Source organism: Liolophura sinensis, chromosome 10 (genome assembly GCF_032854445.1).
Source record: "Liolophura sinensis isolate JHLJ2023 chromosome 10, CUHK_Ljap_v2, whole genome shotgun sequence".
Classification (NCBI taxonomy): domain Eukaryota; kingdom Metazoa; phylum Mollusca; class Polyplacophora; order Chitonida; family Chitonidae; genus Liolophura; species Liolophura sinensis.
In genome coordinates, this window is record NC_088304.1 from 11,200,081 (window position 1) to 11,220,101 (window position 20,021).

At 38.8% G+C, this 20,021-nt stretch overlaps 1 protein-coding gene across 1 annotated transcript; it reads left to right on the top strand.

Moving 5' to 3' along the window:
* The first annotated feature begins 9,866 nt into the window (after positions 1 to 9,866).
* On the top strand, positions 9,867 to 19,340 carry LOC135476786 (checkpoint protein HUS1-like). The gene is made up of 8 exons (XM_064756918.1): positions 9,867 to 9,928; positions 10,764 to 10,891; positions 12,702 to 12,881; positions 13,897 to 14,004; positions 15,823 to 15,897; positions 16,829 to 16,928; positions 17,568 to 17,708; positions 18,899 to 19,340. Exons 1-8 carry the CDS (start codon positions 9,877 to 9,879, stop codon positions 18,982 to 18,984), a joined length of 870 nt encoding a protein of 289 aa, XP_064612988.1. The 5' UTR covers positions 9,867 to 9,876; the 3' UTR covers positions 18,985 to 19,340.
* Positions 19,341 to 20,021: the final 681 nt, after the last annotated feature.

The window sequence follows — 20,021 nt, forward strand, 5'->3', positions numbered from 1 at the left end:
ATGCTTTATGCTGCACTCAAGAATATTTCGCCTATACGTTGGCCGTCAGCATTATGCCGGGACGAAACCAAGTAGTTTACTGGTCCCATGTACGGCCGGATAGGAAGCCAGCTTGAGTTGGACATGAACTCAAAGCGACTGCATTGGTGAGAGGCTCCTAGGTCATTATGCTTTATTAGCACTGTAACAGCCACAGTGTATGTAAATAAAGTTCTGAAATGTAATTTATTTATTTCTTTAATTAAGCTTGGAAACTTAGAAATCATTGGTATTTGATGTGAATTTTGAAGGCAACAATTCAGTAGAAAATACAATGATTTAACTGGGTAATCAAAACGTTGACTTGTAAACTTTGACATTTTGATAAAAAGTTCAAATATATATTTCATATACAATGTATTTTTATTAGGTGCGAGATGTACAATGGTAATTGATGTAAATGTTATAGAAAAACGTGTTACATTTCGCAAGTTTAATTACAAAAATGGTTGTTACAGGCTGTAACAGGCACCATGCAGGCATAGGGCACCTCCTTTGTAAAACGATGTCCTGAATATAATTACAATGCTCAAGTCTTTCAACATCCATGTTCTTTGCTGTTTTTGACCTACCGGTAACCGTCATTTGTGAACGTACTTTTCTGACGTCCCATTAACTCAAATGACATTTTTCACAACCTTTCATGAAAATATGATTTGGTAAGCAAAATCATTGGACTAATAATTAGCCAAGAATGAAACTAGAACTATTCACGTTTGAAGGAAGCCAAACTGTGATAATGAAAAGCTACAATGTGGGATTTGTCACTGGCAGACAGTTGATAAACAGCAACCTTGTACGTGTAACACTAAACTGGTCCACGTTATTTTTTAAATATCTGCTACACAATGCTTTGGATGCCATTTGAGCACTGTTCCTTTACGAAGTGCTTCAATCATTTCTTTTTGTTGTTGCGAGGGAAGGAAATGTTGATGTAAGTAATGAATAGACCAAAATAACAAGTGATTCAGTGCTACAAGTATATATGGAGCGGATGTTTTTTTTTTACGTGTTATTATTGTCGCGTTTATAAGTTACAAATTGTTATCTAACGACCTTCAGATAAAGGTATATATTGTCTGTTACTGATTGATGTGCTGCGATAATGTCAAATAAAGTGTCAAATAATCTTCTTGCTTGTGTTTTGATGTTTCATGTGGATTTCACATTACTAACTTAAGTCATTACATCAATAAATAAATTCAAAGAAAGGAAAAGCAAGTTATGTATGCCTCAGTGGGAAAGGTGGCTGAAAATTACATGTATGTCTTAAAGTCCAAGTTATACACTTACTTCTCTGATTTGTTTGTTTATTGATCTGATTGATGTTTTACGCCGTACTCAAGAATACTTCGCCTATACGATGGCCAGCATTATGGTGGGAAGAAACCGGGCAGAGCCCAGGGGAAGCCCTCAACCATCAGAGGGTTGCTGACATACCTTCCCACGTACGTTTACTCTGCTAAAATAATGCTTTCCTTGTTTTTAAGTGAGTAGAAGTAAAATGCGCCAAATTGGTTAGTACGTGTGTATATGAATGAGTGAGCGAGTGAATGCTTGAGGTTTAACGGTATATGAATGAAGAATCATTTGGAACAATGTCATTGCGTTGGGCGGTTTATTTTGTGGTATGCACAAAAACGGAAGAATTTTGACCGAATGGTAAATGAATTCTCCAATAGGACTCGAACTGATTTTAGTAGAATTTACTTTTTTCAGCTTATTTCCTTGGTTGTTTGAATACATTTTATGCCAAATTTACTCTCGTTTGGAATGTATCAGAATGTATTATAATAACAAAAGGTATGGCAAGGGCCTCCTACTTGCTGATGTATGTCGCCTTACTTTTTTAAAAAAAAGTCCTTTAATTCCACCATTTCCCCCAAACTGAGATATCTCTTTGAGTTCGGAACTGTTCGGGAATTTACGACTAAAGGCGAAAGCTTCGTAATGTTCTACCGGAAACTGACCAGAAAATTAAATTATGAATGTATGAATTATTAGGAATGAAAAATCAAGGTGAAGAGCTTACGTGAGGAACTAGGTCACAACGGGATGATGTATGTGACTGTCAGAGGGCGGGGTGGTGGGTGGGGTAAATGAATGTATACCTATACTTAGCCTGCCTTCATCTCCCTCTCTCCTTATGTTCTCAATAGAGAAAAGATGTAAAATTCAAAAACTTGTTTCGACTCACAACTAAGGGCGATTCTAAATGACAAGATGTTTATTTTCGCTTAATCCCCAAGATGGTTGTGTTTAGCGAATTGGAGACGGAAATTGCCAAACACGAGCTCACAATGATTACCTGCGTCAAACCGAAATCACATGGCGCTGTAAGTCGTATCGAGTTCTTGATGTCGTAACCGTCAGATTGATTCGAATTTAGCAGAGTCCTACAAATTGCACAAAAAATCCGAACCGACGAATATTATCGTATACTGAACGCCATGGGAGGTACTACCGATTTTATAAAAGTCTTAGGTATATTATGCAGCATCACTGAAATACAATGCGATATGACACCTCATACATAAAACGTCCCATCTGTCATCTTTTCTTCAGAACGCCTGTTATAATGAATTTGGATCGCAGCTCCACAAACATGCATTTTTTTATATAGTTTGACTAACACATATATAACATGGTCCTCTACGCAAACATTAAAGACTGCTATCAACATTAACAAGGTTTTACTTTTTAAACCCAGATGGAAACGGTTTCTCCCTGGCGAGGTGAGAACTGTTTTCGCCCAAGTTGAAACTCACTTGACACTTTGCTCTGGTTCGAAAGAGTCCATAGACGGCGCTTATAATATATAAGGAAACTGCGTTTATTCCTGAGAAAGATAAATCTTAAGTAGCACATATAATATGTAGCTTAATGGCTCAGGAGTTTTCACCAATGTGGTCGCTGTGAGTTCAAGTCCAGCTCATGCTGGCTTCCTCTCCGGCTGTAAGTAGGAAGGTCTTTTATGCAACCTGCGAATGGGCCTTTGTTTACCCAGGGCTCTGCCCGGTTTCTTCCCACCATAATGCTGGCCGCCGTCGTATAAGTGAAATATTCTTGAGTAAGGCGTAAAACACAAATCAAAATCTAATAAATCATATAATATATATGGATTTTGAATTGAACACATCTGGCCCATCCGAAACGTTGGTGTATGACGTCATGGAGAATTCGCTATGCCGTGACGTAGTCTGGGTGCTCATATTCATCTTAGGTACCATTTCGGTGTTGACATTTCAACCAGCACAGCGAGTAGGGCAATGTGACTATCGCGGCCAGACTCTGAACTGAAAATCATGTAATTTCTTCTCTGTACCAACTACAGTTTCACGCTAATCTTATTTGGATTGATCTAAGTTTGAACATTATAACGATAATAGAAAACTGTTCTTTTGCCAAGGTTTTTAATCTGAAATTTGTGGATTTGTCTAACAACGACATTGTCATCATTAACCCTTTAGCGCCTTTTCCCCTAGCGTCTTTAAACCACAGCTGTTCGAACCCCTGGTCAGTCTGAAATTGCTAGAAATACTTAATTACAAAGTGAATCATGGGATTGGAATCAGTTAGATGTTGCTTCTGGCAAACTTCAAAACCTGACTGTATTGTTCTTTGATCTGCCACGCCACTTTCAGTTTGGTCAGGGTTTTCAATCGTTGACGAAGTTTGACACGATTGCCTCCCCTGGGAATCTAAACGGTTTAAATTTTTGCACCAGTCTAAGGAATTTCAGTCTAATTCAGTCTAAGGAATTTGCGTCTCTTCGCAACTCACCCGTGAGAGAGCTGGGATTACTTCTCTGTAACATCACTTGGATTCAAAATGGCGCTTTTGAGCCGCTGACTTCACAAGAAATCCTCGATCTTAGTTATAACACAGCCCTTGGGCTGGACCTCGCCTTCCAATTTCTGAGCAGTTTGCAGAATAGAAACATGTCAGAGATAAATTTTTCAATGATATATATTAACCCCATTTCTCAACAGGACATCGATATGGTGAAATTTTCTGATTTATCCCCGCAGATGGCACATATGTAAAATCTTAGGATTTATCCAAAAACTATATTTCATCTATAGTTGACTTCCCAGAACCTGAAGAGTTGATTCTCTGCTCGGAGAGCCTCAACTTGTCGCATCACAACCTGAAGAGATGCCCTTTATCCTTTCAGAATTCACTAAGATCTGCAAAAGCCTTGAAATATTTGGACTTCAGCCATGGTATCGATGCAGACAGCTTGGATATTTCCCCTTCGCCATCCATTACCACATTAGTAGTTTACATTACCACCAGGTCTAGAATTGCTAAGCTTAAGAAGATGTGCAAGCTGGATCGGAACAAGTGTAATTTGGTTTAAGGGATCAGACAACCTGCCTTGGATCTTGCCGATATGAATATGCCTTCCTCGAGTAATTACAGAAATCAGCCATCTTGAAAGTCTTGATCTTTCTTTTAACGCCTTTACACACGTCACACCTGAGGAAATCCGTATGTTGGACAATATGATGAATAGAGGCGATCATAATAAATCCTTCAGACTACATTTTGGAAATAATCCTGTGCAATGCACATATGAAACCGTTTTATTCATTCGATGGGTCCTCATAAGGAAGGACAGATTGGATAAAGCTGAAAGATATATTTGCTTATTGTCTAGTCGAACGCGCGTGCTCCTTTTTTCATTTGATGACCAGTTAGCTGACTTTGAGGTTAGGTGCGTCAGCCATGCTTACTTGATAATATCAGTTATTCGCTTTCTGGGGTTACTTCTTACGATATTGCTCTTTGCCCTGGTATATCGTTACAGACTTAAACTCAGATATTAACTGTGTATTAAACTGACGCCTCCTGAGAATATGTTTGTTGGTGGCGAATATTTCTACGACGCCTTTGTGACCTATACTCCTGACGAATGGATCATCCAGCAATTACGCCCAAAACTTGAGTTGGTGGACAATCCAGTCCGGCTGCGTGTTCATGACAGAGATTTCATTCCAGGGAAACCAATTCACGAAAATATTGTGAAAAAAATGAAGGAAAATCGGAAAATTCTGTTTATCATCAGCCCGGGGTTTCCGAATCTCGAATCTCTTGGAATTGAGTACACCGGCATGAAATGTTTGTAGGAAGGCAGAGACGACGTCATCATCTGTGTACTGACGGAGGAACACGTCATTTTGTGGCGAAACCTTAAAAGTGCTATTAGACCATAGACCATAAAGAAACCATAAATGATATAAGGCGAAAGTTATATTAATCCCAGTTATTCCATCGTCTTATTCAATATTAACTTTCCAAAACAGACCATCAACTATCTACCAATAATCATTTTTGAAACACACCATTGTGCTTTTGAAAATGTATGTACTGTTCGCTCGCGAACAGTTGGACACATAGTCGGAAAAAGTTGTGTCTATACCATCACTTGGAGTTTGATCTTTGGCTTACTGATACGAAACTAAGCCAGTTTTTTTTTAAATATCACGGACAGAAAGAAATAGAATAGATAATATTGGATTATTATAAGTAACATGATATTCATACTCAAAGAAAACTGGATGCTAAAAACACAACAGGCTTAGCTACAAATTAAACTTTAATGATATAAGTATTAAATTTGACAAGTATATTAACTTGATTGTTAGTGGTAAACGTTTCCTATTTCCTATATGTAGATGGGAGTGCTGCGTGTATGCCGAATTGGACACGTCTATCAACTTGAACGGCTGTTTACATTTGTTTAGCAAATGTGCCATTCCTGATATGGTAATGCGGTAATGACTGTCCTTATTGTAAGTAGATATATAGGTAAGACTTCAAATGTGTTCCAATTAACTATTTTTATGTAAATACTAACTTTATACGTGTCGGTTTCCACGGGGTTCTGCGAGTTTTTCTCCACCATAACGTTGTATTGCAGTATTTTTTTTAGTATTATACCGTGTCTGTATAGACCTTAAGAAATCGCTGTATCGGAGAATGAAGTATTTATAAATGTTTTTATCAAAATTTTTTCACCATTGCTCTGTACATAGTGTACTTTTCTGAACAGATGATTGCAAAAAATTTGTTTCTCAATTGTGCTTAATTTGATTTGATTTGGAGTTGCATGGCGGCGATGTCTGAAGTCTGCTTGCTTCTTGTAGCCAATAATATTTCATGTGTATGTTTATTTGTATAATCGCTGATGTTTATCGTTGATGTTAACTGAATCTCGGTGTTATCAAACTGAATTATTTTCATTTGAAAGACCGATTTGTCATTGTCCGATTTGAGACCTTTTGTTGGCTGTTGGGTTTTATTAATTGTTATTCCTAGACCGCTTTATTAAGATAGCTGATTGACTGATTGCTTTATTTCTTTTTAATTAACTGTTGTTCTTAGACTTCTAGATAACTGATGGATTGATTGCTTGGGCTTTTGAGATGATACACTGATTGTGTAGTTGGTTCCGTTTATGGCTCCCAGTCAGAAAGTTGTTTTCTAGACAAGCCTGCTTTGAACAGCGACAATGTTCAATATATTGTGAGATCCTGAAATAAAAGGCCTAAAATATTAATGAATCAGTTCCATACATATTGCTTAGTTTCTGTGTGCATTTAAAGTAACTTCTTCAAACACTTCCTGTGTCATATTTCCTCGTCGTAATGATAAAATAATCAGTGCTCTTTGTCTATGTCTATGACAAGTGTCTGATGGCCTATGCCATAGACAATCTCTTACCTTAATAGGCTGATAACCCAACGCTTATGTGCTCAATTTTATTCCATTTCCACATTCCACAAAAGTAGCTGACGGCACATTTCCAAGGCTTATTTGATTATCATTTAGCTGAGTACTGAAGAATATTTCACATACAATGGCGGTAATTTTGCCGACAGCATGTTACATTTTGATCTGTGAAGCCTACAGGTACGACATAGGTATAGACTTGTTTAGTTTGAGCCTCGCCATTAGTATCCTCGTGTATGTATCAAGGTCTGTGTTTCTTTCGCTATTTTCACCGTACCATTCATCTGCTGACTTGGTTGGAGCGCTAGTGTAGCCTAATGACCCAGGAGCGTCTCACCAGTGCGGTCGCTGTGAGCTCAAGTCCAACCTATGATGTCTTCCTCACCGGCCGTACGTGGGAAGGTCTAAGTGAAATATTCTAAGCGTATATTCAAATAAATAAATAAATAAATATAATTCATCATCCCAGATTAAAATAAAATGAATCAGCACACTTCATCAGGCCCCTAAGAAACTTCCTATTTAAAGTTAAATCCAGTGTCAAGTTTGAACATGTGGACCCTGAGTGGTCCCTACATGATAATATCGATGGCGAGCTTTCTCTAGAAAGTTTCACTTCTCCGGTTTAAGTGGGCTACACCTGACACAAGTGTATATAGCTTGATTACTCCTTGTGATCCGGTTTCCTCTATCCATGCTTGACAGTGTTCACTGAGGTATAGATGTAAGTCAAGAATTGTGTGCGCCGTTCAATCAATCATAGGACATCAAATCACCCTTTATTGCATGGTCAACACATCCATTCATATAAAGAGGAATCTTTGTATTTTGTCCGAACACACATGTACTAAAGTTGGACAATCATTGTGTGTTGCAGAATATAACGTTAATCGTCAGCTCTGTGCAGTTGATGTAAGACGAACGTATAAAACAATGTTAATATCCATAGAAACAAACGATTTCTTAGTAAACAAGAAATCTTCACTCAGCTTAAAAAAAGTTCATAACGTACTTTATTCATTATTCACAACCCTCAACACAGAAGGCCTACACACACGTATTCATTTTTTGTATGGGGACTCCGTGGCCGAGGTGTTTAGCACGCCAGCGATTCGTAGTGACCCAAACGCCTCTCACCAATGCAGTTAAGTCCAGTTCATGCTGGTTTCCTCTCCAGCCGTACATGTGAAGGTCTGGCAGCAACATGCTGATGGTCATGAGTTTCCCCCGGGCTCTGTCCGGTTTCTTCCCACCTTAATGCTGGCCAACGTCGTATAAGTGAAATATTCATGAGTTCACCTCAAAATACAAATGAAATGAATAAATAAATAAATAAATAAATAAATCATTTTTGTAACATCCTTCCACATGGCCTAGATTATGCGTAAAACAAATACATGAATGAATGCTTGAGGTCTAACATCGTATTTACCAATTTTTCAGTCATATTAGGCCTGTGTACACATCTTGTGTCTCTTGTGGGTCGTCGCCATTTGACTGAAAAGTTGAGTATGCGACGCTAAACCCTAAGCACTCACTCTTCTTTGTGGTAGTTCGAATATATATCCCCAAAGTGCTGTTGCCACTGAAGTATATCATACCTAAGACACCAGACATGCATGACACTCCACCCAGGCACCTTAAGTTTTTTGGTATGCCGGTTATGAATTTTTCATTACAGTTATATTTTTCTTACAGTAGCCTATGATCTGTGTAGGTCCTATAATATCATATCGGTCTAAATCAATGTAAATTCCATAAGTGACATAACATGTACAGAGCCAACTCGAATGCAAAATAAAAAAATCAAAACAGCCCAAACGCAAAATACACTACGAAATCAGTTTTTGTTGGTTTTGAGGGTAAAACACTAAACCACATTTAGTGGCGAGAGGGCCTATACATAAGTGACGAGTCCAACAGGATATAAAATCGGTGAGGAAATATAAAATATTATAGCGAGCAAGTGGACAAAATATGTCCAGCTATATCACTCTGTGATGAGTGATACCCAATTAATATAGAAAAACATAAGTTTATTTATGATGCAGGCTCAGACTGAAATTACCAATACATTACCAAATTATAGGGCCTATGTAATATATATGACCGTGAAAGATGAAGGTGGGTGGGAAAGAAAAAAATGAAAACTTTTAACAAAAACTGCAGACACGCATGGTGTTGTGGACGAAAAGACCACTTTTTGAAAAGACCGTAGAGGCCAAAAGTTGCGGTATATAACTAGAGAGGAGAGGATGGTGGGATAGGTTCGGAACAAATGGCCTTAAAAAAGGATGCTGGGGGATGGGTATTTTCCACTCTGAAATCTCGGCTGAGATCTCGCTGTATACAAGATCTCGCATGGCAACGTTCATATGGCCATGGCACACATGTAACATAGTGCAGATCCAGTGCTAAGTCACGAAACACGCATACCAAGCCACAAGATAAAGCATACTTCCAGAAAAGTAAGGCAAATGATATAATACAGAAACGAGAATAAAAAGTATTTAAAAAGACAATTAAGTATATAAAAGGGAACAGACGAAACGAAAAATGGCCTACAAGATCGGTGAAAAAACAGTTATAAAGACAAACAAAATATAACAGGCCTACATACAATGCTCAGCATGCTTGGCGTCCATTAATCATTTTTACCCTGCCAAAATGAGACAATTACAGATTTTATTGGAAGAAGGGTCGGAAAAATATCTTTACACAGTTAATTCCTCAATTCATTCCTCGCCCCTCACCCTCTCTCTCCCGTCTCTCCTTTTTACCACGCTAGCACGTTTAGCAGTAAGTTACAAGATATTCTTATATACATAATTCACAAATTATTTTATCAGTGAAGAGATAATGAATTTAAAAAGTGTGTGAATTTCAGCCTTTGGAATGTACAGTTAAGAATTGTCAGAAAAAAAAACGTAATTGTGGGCTACTTTCTGAGTATATTATCATCACTCTGATTCTCCTTTTGTTGTCAAGCGCAGGTCCTGGCGACAGCGTTTGGTACAAATTCGACAGAAGATGATACTGTTTTTGTGATGTCACATGGGGCGCCAAATTTCGTGCGCCGAGTGACAGAAAGCTTGGGCGATGAGGTTCCGAGGAAAATTAGTCGATATTGGCTGTATACAGCATTTCTCAAGTGAGTACATGGAAGACAGTTCCGTGTTTTTTGTTTCTTTGATGAATTAAAAATCTCAAGCGCGTTGACAGGAGCTTGCTGAAGTTCGAGTTCGGACGACACGCTACAACAACAACATGATCTTTTAACATGGGATTAGGCGTAGATCACAGCCGAGCAGTCTTTCAGAACAGCTACAACAATCCGTGCAAAAAGAACCAATACATGCATGAAATTCCAATAAATTATGTTCACCAAGACATTTTCTGCTCCTCTGCCAATTTTTTTCCACAGTCTGTAGACATTACGACCAGTAAATCCAAGATAATTTACTGTTGTGACTTACGATCACATGCCGTGTCCACATATGACCTTATTTTCCACTCTGGGTAAGAATTACAGGAGAATGCTGATGTGAAGGGAAAAAGGGATTGTGGCAAATTGTGAGGAAATATTTCAGCTTTCAGAATTGCCGTGTGTATTCAGGATGAATCTAAAATGCATGCATTGGAAATGAACAAGTGGGTAGCCCTTTGTAAGCATTTTACCCGAGTCGAGTCCACAGAGGTCATAACGTATAAGTCACTCTTAGACTGAGGTCTCGGGCTAATTGCTACACATTAGACCTGTTGTGTACATGTAGGTGTAGGTTATACACCTTAAACAGGGTGATGGGTCAAGCACAGTTGTACTTTGTAGAACGAACTGCAGTAAAGAATCGGGTGCTGTTTTCATGTGGTAAAATGATTTCAATTGTGTGAAAAAGTTCTTTTGACAATGAGCATATCTCACTGTCAAACAATCAGATGTAAAGTGTATATTCAGGTAGTTCATGTATTTAAATTTGTGATTTCAGGAGTGACTAGCACTGTGTCCAAACTGGCTAAGAACTGTGTTCTGAGGCTGACCAGAGACAAGCTGTACTTTATCCTGTCTGAGAAGGCTGTTAGTGGGGAGGTGCAGATCTGGTGTGAGCTCACACAGGTACTCTGCATAGATTGTACATGTGTTTAACCTTAAGCATGTTAACCCTCGATGACTAGTTTTTTTTTAAATATATATATATACATTTCAAGGGAGCTTGCATGATCATGGATGTGTCCCATTCACCCCGATGGAACTTGAAACTTACTTTGTAAAGTTTTGAAAGTCAGTTACCCTAACTTAACGAAATCTGGATGGATATTTATCCTTGGAATGATGGACAGCTCAAGAATTTTTCTGTCTGGTGTCCTAGGACCCTAAGTATTGTGAAGGATTGACTTGACAGGCTGAAGAAGTGACTAAAAGCAGTTGATTACTAACTTTATTGTAATCTTTGTTTTCCGAAACTGTGGGAAGCTTCCTCTAGGGGTGAGACCCATCCATGACTATGTGAGGGCTGTCCAAATATAAAAAAATCAATCAAAGTCATCCAGGGCTAAAACGTGTACAGTATGGCTCCTTTGTTTTCACTGAAAATGAAAATGAAATAAAGCTTGACTAACAGAGTGATTTAAATGGATTTGATTGCAGACAGCTCTCTCTAAAGAGGTTGCATATTTTAGTCCATCTTCCACTTTGTCGGCTGAAGTGCACTGTACATAGGTTAAATAATTAAGTGATGGCTTTATGCAGTACTGACTGAGGTGTGCTTGACAAATCACTGCAGTATGTAATAGTACTAGCTATCTACTACATCATGGGTCCTCCTTGGCTCAGTTGGTTAGCGCGCTAGCGCAGCGTAATGACCCAGGAGTCTCACCAATGCGGCCGCTGTGAGTTCAAGTCCAGCTCATGCTGGCTTCCTCTCCGGCCGTACATGGGAAGGTCTATCAGCAACCTGCGGATGGTTGTGGGTTTCCCCCAGGCTCTGCCCGGTTTCCACCCACCATAAAGCTGGCCACCGTCGTATAAGTGAAATATTCTTGAGTACAGCGTAAGACACCAATCAAATAAGTAAATAAAGTAAATCTACTACATGACATATTTCCGAGGATGACATTTTCATATAAATTATATGTTATATTAAATGAAGATAAATTCAGTTGAATTTCGTGTGAGTGTGCACGTATAGTGTTATGAAGTAATGCTCTAAATGATATACAGTGGAGAAGTATTCTTGAGTATGGTGTAATACATCGATCAAATAACTCAATAAATCAAATTATACCTAATGCTGTGAACTTCAGCAACAACCTGACTATTGTATATTCATCATGTAAACATGGTAATAGTATTACATTTACATGTAGCAATAGAAAACACATTAACTGCAATAGCGGATTCTCGATTTTTTTAAAATTTTATTTGGTGTTTTTATGCTGTAAAGAGTGTTTCACTTATGCATGTACGATGATGGCCACCATTCTTATGGTAAGAAACCGGGCTGGGGAAGCCCACGAAGATTCGCAGGTTGGCAGAGTTTTGAGCTGAAACTCTTTTGTCACTAAAGATATAGACAGTCCTACTGTATCATGTGTCTTGTAAAAAAAGCATCTTTTGTTGACATTAATTTACTGATCACCTGTCTCGCCTTGTTCTGGAGAGACATATGACAACCCTTTCCTGCATGAACCTGGTATTTTCAGATTTGCACAGCTTTTCAGTTTTTCTCATTCATGATGTTCATCTACTCTAAATAATGCCCACATTACAATAAACGTGATCAATAATAGTTGTCCAATATTTTTGAAAGGTAATGTGGAGTAATATAACTTCTTTTAAATTTGGCCATGAAAGCTGTAACTCAGAACTCCCCTATTAAACCTACAGCCAATCAGGCCTTTTCATTGATCATTATTTCTCTTTATAGAGTCATTTTTTTGACGAGTATGCGATGGAAGGTTTGTCTCGGGAGGATGCTAATGAGATTTACCTAGATTTGATTCCTGAGAACCTGGTAAAGGCTCTGAGGTCTTCACAAAGTGCCAAGTGGGTCAAACTGAAGTTGACCAAGAAACAGACACCCTGTCTGTCTGTGGAAGTGTCACTGGTATGTGCTATTCTGTAACTTTCATGGTTTATTAATTGATCGGATGCATGTTTTGGAAGGAACAGTTTACACTTTGACTGAATATTTTTCAGATTTGTATTGGCGCCAGAAACACTCAGAATTGTGTTGTAATATACAAGTTCTTGCAGTAGTACTGTACATGTACTACAACTCAAATGTTGAAAGTGTTGAACCTGTTTTCAGACTCAGCCTGTTGCTTACCGAAGTTATCTCCCCCTTTTGATACTAGATGTTACATTGGGTGTTATCTATACAGGAACAGACATGTGAAAAAAAAAAACAGAAAAAGATTATATTTGTTATGCTAATTTATTGATTTTTACTCTATACAGCCCATGTAACACAAAACCAATGTACATGTAAATACGGTGTTGAACCTGTTTCAGGCTCAGTCTGATGCTTACCAAAGTTATCTCCCCTTTTCTTGCATAACAAAATTGGATATACCCAGACAGGAGCAGTCATGTAAAGGAATTTAAAACAATACTGTATTTGTTCTGGCAATCAAGCAAATGATGGGATATAGGTAGTGCTGTAAAATAAGATCCAGATATTGCTTATCACAAGTACAGAAGAGATTTGGATTTGTTGCCCCAGTTAGCTGATTTGAACGTTAATTGAAAGCGAATGGAATAAACTGTTGAGGGGATTAAAGAATGTGTTATCCATGAGAGAAGTGCGATCTCTTTTTGCCGGACTCATAATAATTCAGCGTAGTACATATATGGTCCATGAATTGATTTGTTCTTAAATCGCACCTTGTCAACATCAGATTACAGTAAAACACAAGTAAACACAACTTTAAAATGTACATGTAAATCATGTCCTAAATTTGACTATTTTTTAAACCTGACGGTGAACATGTGCATTTATACTTTGATTGTCTCTGACCAAACATGACAGACTGGTGTTAAATAACACATCCATGTGACCCCGAGGGGATTTGAATGTAGTCTTACACTGTCATTATTGTCCTTATTTTGTGTTTTTTCAGCCGTCTCTGACAGGCCATGACAGACTGGTCGTTCATGACATTCCAGTCAATGTCATTCCCAAAAGACTATGGGATGAGTTTGAGGAGCCAGAATTACCAAAGTTTGATGTAAGTCCTCAGCTTAGTTTAGCTGAAGAAAAGTCCTATTAAAGTAAATTTAGTTAAAACCTTAACTGCGCACAAATTCGTGCCTTTTTTGTTGTTTGCACATTGTGTTCCTCACAATAACAGAACATCACAGAATTGGCCTAACTACCATTTTTAACAGGCCTGCGCGAAGTAATGATATTGTGAGGGGTGGGGGGAGGGGGGGTTGTGGTGATTTCAAGATTTTTTCTGAAACTTTGTGTATATCTTTATTATCATTTAAGCTTCTACATGCTTAAAGGAGATACCAAACAACTTTGTTTTCACATTAAATGTTCCCCAGACACAGTATTTATGCTATGTCAGCCTGTAAACTACATTTAAAAAAATGTTACGTCAACTAGTTCCATTTTAAAAACCCCGTAAAATTTGGACCCTCTGCCTATCTTGTCGACCAGGGAGCCCTGGTGGGGTGATATCATGTCAGTAACACTTGCCGCGATTATGTATTGACAAGCCCTGCAAAGCGTCGCAGAATCCATGCATTAGACCTACCGACTGGATGCTTTTCCAGAAACCATTCTATGACTTAAACTATAATTACCCCTTCATGTACACCTCTTAATTGGCACCCTGGAAATCATATATGTAAAACAGTTTTACAATAAATATTTTGAAATATTGGCTACTGGAGCTGTATTAGATTCTGGAAAAGTGTGTACAGCAGAGTGACTGGGTGATACGATGACCGATTTTCGCTCACATATTGTCCAAGTAGATGATACAAATGGGCTCCCATCTGTTTTGTCTGACATGAATGGGACATCAATGGAATTATGGTAGTTTGTATAGAGAATTTGACATGGTTTTGTAGTCCACAAACCATAAATTTTTATAGTCAAGTCAAGCGAAACCGGCTGCGACACGAGGATCCATGCTGTCCGGCCAGCTGATTGTGAGTTGCAGTGACAACGACAGTCTGTCACTAACACTGGTGAACATAACAATGGGACTAATCTTTTATGTTTCAAAAAAAGTATCAAACACAAAAATAGATTTGTTTTGAATTGTATTGAATGGAAACAACGATTGGTAACACGTAGAAATGCCAATTTAAATTTTGTCTAGGTTCGAATTTTGGGCTTCTAGGTAAGGCACATACAGTGGCCTGAGATGTGATCTGAGCTGGAGGGCTGCCTTATAACCTCGAAATAATCTGTAAAAGTATAGCGATTGTCTCCTGTTTTCCGTGTTGTTCACATAGCGAAGATTCAGATGCTTGCAGTGAATGTACCGCTATGACGTCGTAAGGTCAACGGTGGCTTGATCGTCGTGGAGTTTCTGACGTTTAATCACCAAATTCTTCCGTTTTCAACATTGTAACTAATCAGAATCAGTTCAGGGGACAACAGACCATCTATCTGCAGTTTGGAAGGCGCAGCACTGGGGATCTACTTTATTAATAATGGCAGTCTTGTTTCATCCAACAATATACCTGAGAGCCCTGATATGAGTGGAAATTTCATGAATGCCACATTGAACACCAGTCAAATAAGGAAACCAGTACTGCCTGATGACCAGCACTCACACTTTCAGTTTCACACTGAAATCAACTTTAATACCTGCAACAACCAATAAGCCACTCAGACTTACCTTTTGAAAAACTGTGTGTTGCAGTTATGTTTTATATTTTTGAAGAATTCTGTTATCAGACTAATTTTCTGGAGGTCATCTACATTGCACATGTGGGTAATTCCGGTCGCACCTGGCATGACATTTGTGAGGACCGGTGCGGGAATTCCAGCAATCTTAGTACATTGTTTACCATGTTTTCTTCAGGTGAACATCTGTATGCCCCACTGGAAGCTACTCAGGAACATCGTTGACAAGATGAAGAATCTGAGTAACTTTGTGGTAAGATTTAACGTTTTTATTGAATCTAGTTTTCTTTGAAAGAAAGTCCCTCCTGGCCAAGGGGTAATAGTTTCCCTAGCCCTTTAACAATGATGCAGTAGATTTGAATCCTACTGCATCTGGTTTTGTTCGAGTATGTTGACAGTCCTCAAATACTGCAGGTGAAAATTTCCTTTTGAAGCATTATTTTATGTCAATTGCTCTTGCCCAGCAGTATTTAACTGATAGGACCGATATCTGGTTTATAGAGCAGTGGAAGAAACCGTGCAAAGCTTGAAAGAAACAACATTTCACAAAATGGGGGGGTGGGGAGGCGAGGGAATTTCTAGCTTTTCTTATGGACACATATTTTACACATTTAATCCTTTAGTAGAGTTGAAACCTGATGAAAATGGTTTGAAGGTAACCTGAAATTTTAAGCAAGTGGATTGACATTAAATTTTACATTCAAATTTAATGCATGTATGACTTTACATATACACCGTTCATGTGTAGCCAGGTAGGGTTGAACTGATTTGGATCAATCCCTTAATTTTTACGGGTTGTTGTTTGAACACCAATCTCCCATAAAACAATGACAAAGGCTCAAATATTATGAGTGACGAGGGAAAACAGTACGCCATCAAATGAGGGGTGTGTGTAATTTGACCCGCCAACCTCTATCACGCAGTGTCTAAGGGATAGCTTCAACATGTAACAAGTCTCCCCCGTACAGAGTTACAGTAGTACATGTAATAAAGCATATGTGTACAATGAGGTACAAACACAAATAAAACGGAGACAAAAAAAAACTTTTACAAGGCCACACATGTATGTACATGTAGACATTGCGCAATATCTACATACATGTGTCTTATACATATGGGCATGGTGAAATCATGTCAGATGTGTACATGTCTACCTCATGAATATTTAAAACTATCCATTTCAGGTGATCTCAGCCAATGGAAGCGGAGAGTTGAGGTTAATGGTGGAGACTGACATGGCATCAGTATCCACACACTTCCGAGATCTGACCAATGCCACATGGAGTAAGTCCAAGAGAACTGAATAAATTAGCTGACTAATGTGTGGGAAGGTCCCCAGCAACCTGAGGATGGGTCCTGAGTTACCCACGGGCTCAGCAGGGTTTCCTGTAAAGTCACAAAGTATTTCCCCCTTATTCCTGGCATGCGCGGTCTGTTATTTTAGCAGTATAATACATGTACATATATATATGTCAAGTGGAGTGCACATTTAAACTAAAAATACATGCCCAGTTTGTCATGCGTTCTTTTTTTCATTCATTTCCTCTCGGCTTGCTCTCTGGTGTACAAGGGAATGTCTCCAAGCAGCCTGCGGATGGTCGTGGGTTTTACCTGGGCTGTGTCAGGTTTCCTCCAACCGTAGCCCCATCTCACTTGTAAACGTGAAATGTTCTTGAGTACTGGTACTGTAATTTTTTAACCTTTGCACAAGTTTACAAGGTATTTACTTGGGCATATTATGGTGTCTGTAGACTGATGAAATTATATTTTTTGTGAAGCCCTGAAATTGGCCAGTCCAACAGTTGTTTTTTCGCCAAAATTAAATGAAGAAGATGCATAAGTTGCTTGTTCATTGAGGAATTAGGTATGGGGTAAAACACCAATCAAGTAAGAAAATCAATCATTTAATCTGATTTCTTCCAGACAAAGATGATGATGGTATGGATACACGGGCGGACAGTCCAGCGTTAGACCCCCAGCAGTTTGTGGAGGCACGTGTGGACATCAGGAAGTTTGCTCAGTTCCTGGCCGGTCAACAGGTCAACCCGTACAAGATCATCTGCAGTAAGTGCATGTAGATTGCCATTTGTTTCTTTTCACCTCTTGCTGTACCTCTTGCTGTATTGCCTGCGACTTTTTGTCAGCAGGTTGGCCAAAAATCAGTTTTTGTCATGACGGGTTTGTGCTGATAGTTACGGAGCCATAAAAATGATGTGGTTAGAGAACCACAAAACTGTAAACAGAAAAAAATATAACACAACTTTTAAAGTGTCATTTTTTTTTTCTTTTAATTAAGTCACAATAAATCTTGAGAGCACAAGATAATTGACCAATAGAAGTGCACAAGTATGTGGTGTGACCGAGGTCTTTATTAAGTCGTGTGCACGACTTTACAAAAATTGTGTGCAGAGGACATAATTGTGCATTTCTGTTCATCAATTATCTCGTGAGCACATCTAGCACAAGTACCCAGTGCATATTTGTACATCATATGTGCCAAAGGTCAGTGGTTCACCCCTGGCAGGTTTAAGCAAATAAGTGAAAAGCTTGAGTAAAACTTAAACAGCTATGAAATAAATAAATCAAACTTTGCAATTTGGGGAGTGGCTGTAGTAGGCCTAATGGTTAAAGTGTTAAGATTTCAATTGCTACTGTAATTCTTCAACTTTATAACATTTTTGCAAGGTGTTTATTCAGACATATTCTGAAGACATTACTCTTTGTAGACGGATAAAATTATACTTTTTGTGAAGCCCTGAAATTGACCAATTCAACCAATATAGTTTTGTGTCCAAAATCAAATGAAAAATGTTCATAAAGTACACTGAAAGTTGCTCTGTCATATGCAAAACAGTTGGGGGATTATGGTAGGTCAGAAAGCTTGGGTTTAATCCCATTAACGGACGGGGAATTTTAAAAAATTCATCCGCTTCCATTGTGTTCAGTCCTTCCTGAAAGTTGGTGTAGAATATTTTCGGTAAACCAATATGTGTCAAGCATGGGACATTGATTATCGAAGCTAACGAGACATTGTCAGTTGATCTATTAAGCTTTATACATGGCTCAGATGCTTAAAACACAGGCTTATTGCACAGATCAGGCCCATGGCCAATATGGTCGTGTGGGCGAATCCAGAAGCCTCTGTTTCTCGTGTTTCATCCAGCCATTAACCTCACAGTTGTTGTATACATGTGGAAGTGAAACATTCTTGTGCATGAAGTCTCACTTTTATTTTCCTCTGTTTTTCTTTTCAGATATTGTTCACAATACAACGCTTCATTTTTTCATGCTACATGAGGATGTGTCCCTCCAGTACTTCATGCCAGTTGTACAGAGCTGATAGTTATTTCCAGTGGTACAGAGGCAATAATAAATCCTGGAAGATGGATGTGCAGCCTTACTGTTGTACAGAGGTGAACATGACACCACACAGTTGTACAGAGCTGAACATATATGTAGCAGTACACAGTTGTATAGAGGTGAACAGGACACCACACAGTTGTACAGAGCTCAACGTGAAACCACACAGTTGTATTGATCTGAACATAACACCACACAGTTGTATAGAGCTGAACATAAGACCACACAGTTGTATAGAGCTGAAAATAACACCACACAGTTGTATAGAGCTGAACATAATACCACACAGTTGTATAGAGCTGAACATAACACCACACAGTTGTATAGATCTGAACATAACACCACATGGTTGTATAGAGCTGAACTTATCACCACACAGTTGTACAGACCTCAACGTGAAACCACACAGTTGTATTGATCTGAACATAACACCACACAGTTATATTGATCTGAACATAACACCACATAGTTGTATAGAGCTGAACTTATCGCCACACAGTTGAGGGAGCTAGTTGAAAGCAACACCACTCAGTTGTATAGTGCCACACAGTCGAGGGGGCCACACGTGTAGCTTTAGGCAGCATCATACAGTATAGAGCTGAACATGTGAAATAGTTGTACAGAAGTGACACCACATAATAGCACGCAGTGGTGCAGAGCTGAACATTACACCACACAGCGGTGCAGAGCTGAACATTACACCACACAGCTGAATTACACCATTACACCAGAATAGCTGAAGGCAACGCCACACAGTTGTATAGAGCCGAACTCAAAGCCACACAGTTGTACAGAGCTGAACAAAGCTCCACACAGTTGAAGGAGCTAGCTGAAGGTAACTCCACACAGTTGTATAGAGCGGAATTCAAAGCCACACAGTTGTACAGAGCTGAACATAGCTCCACGCAGTTGAAGGAACTAGCTGAAGGTAACTCCACACAGTTGTATAGAGCTGAACATAGCTCCACGAAGTTGAAAGAACTAGCTGAAGGCAACTCCACACAGTTGTATAGAGCT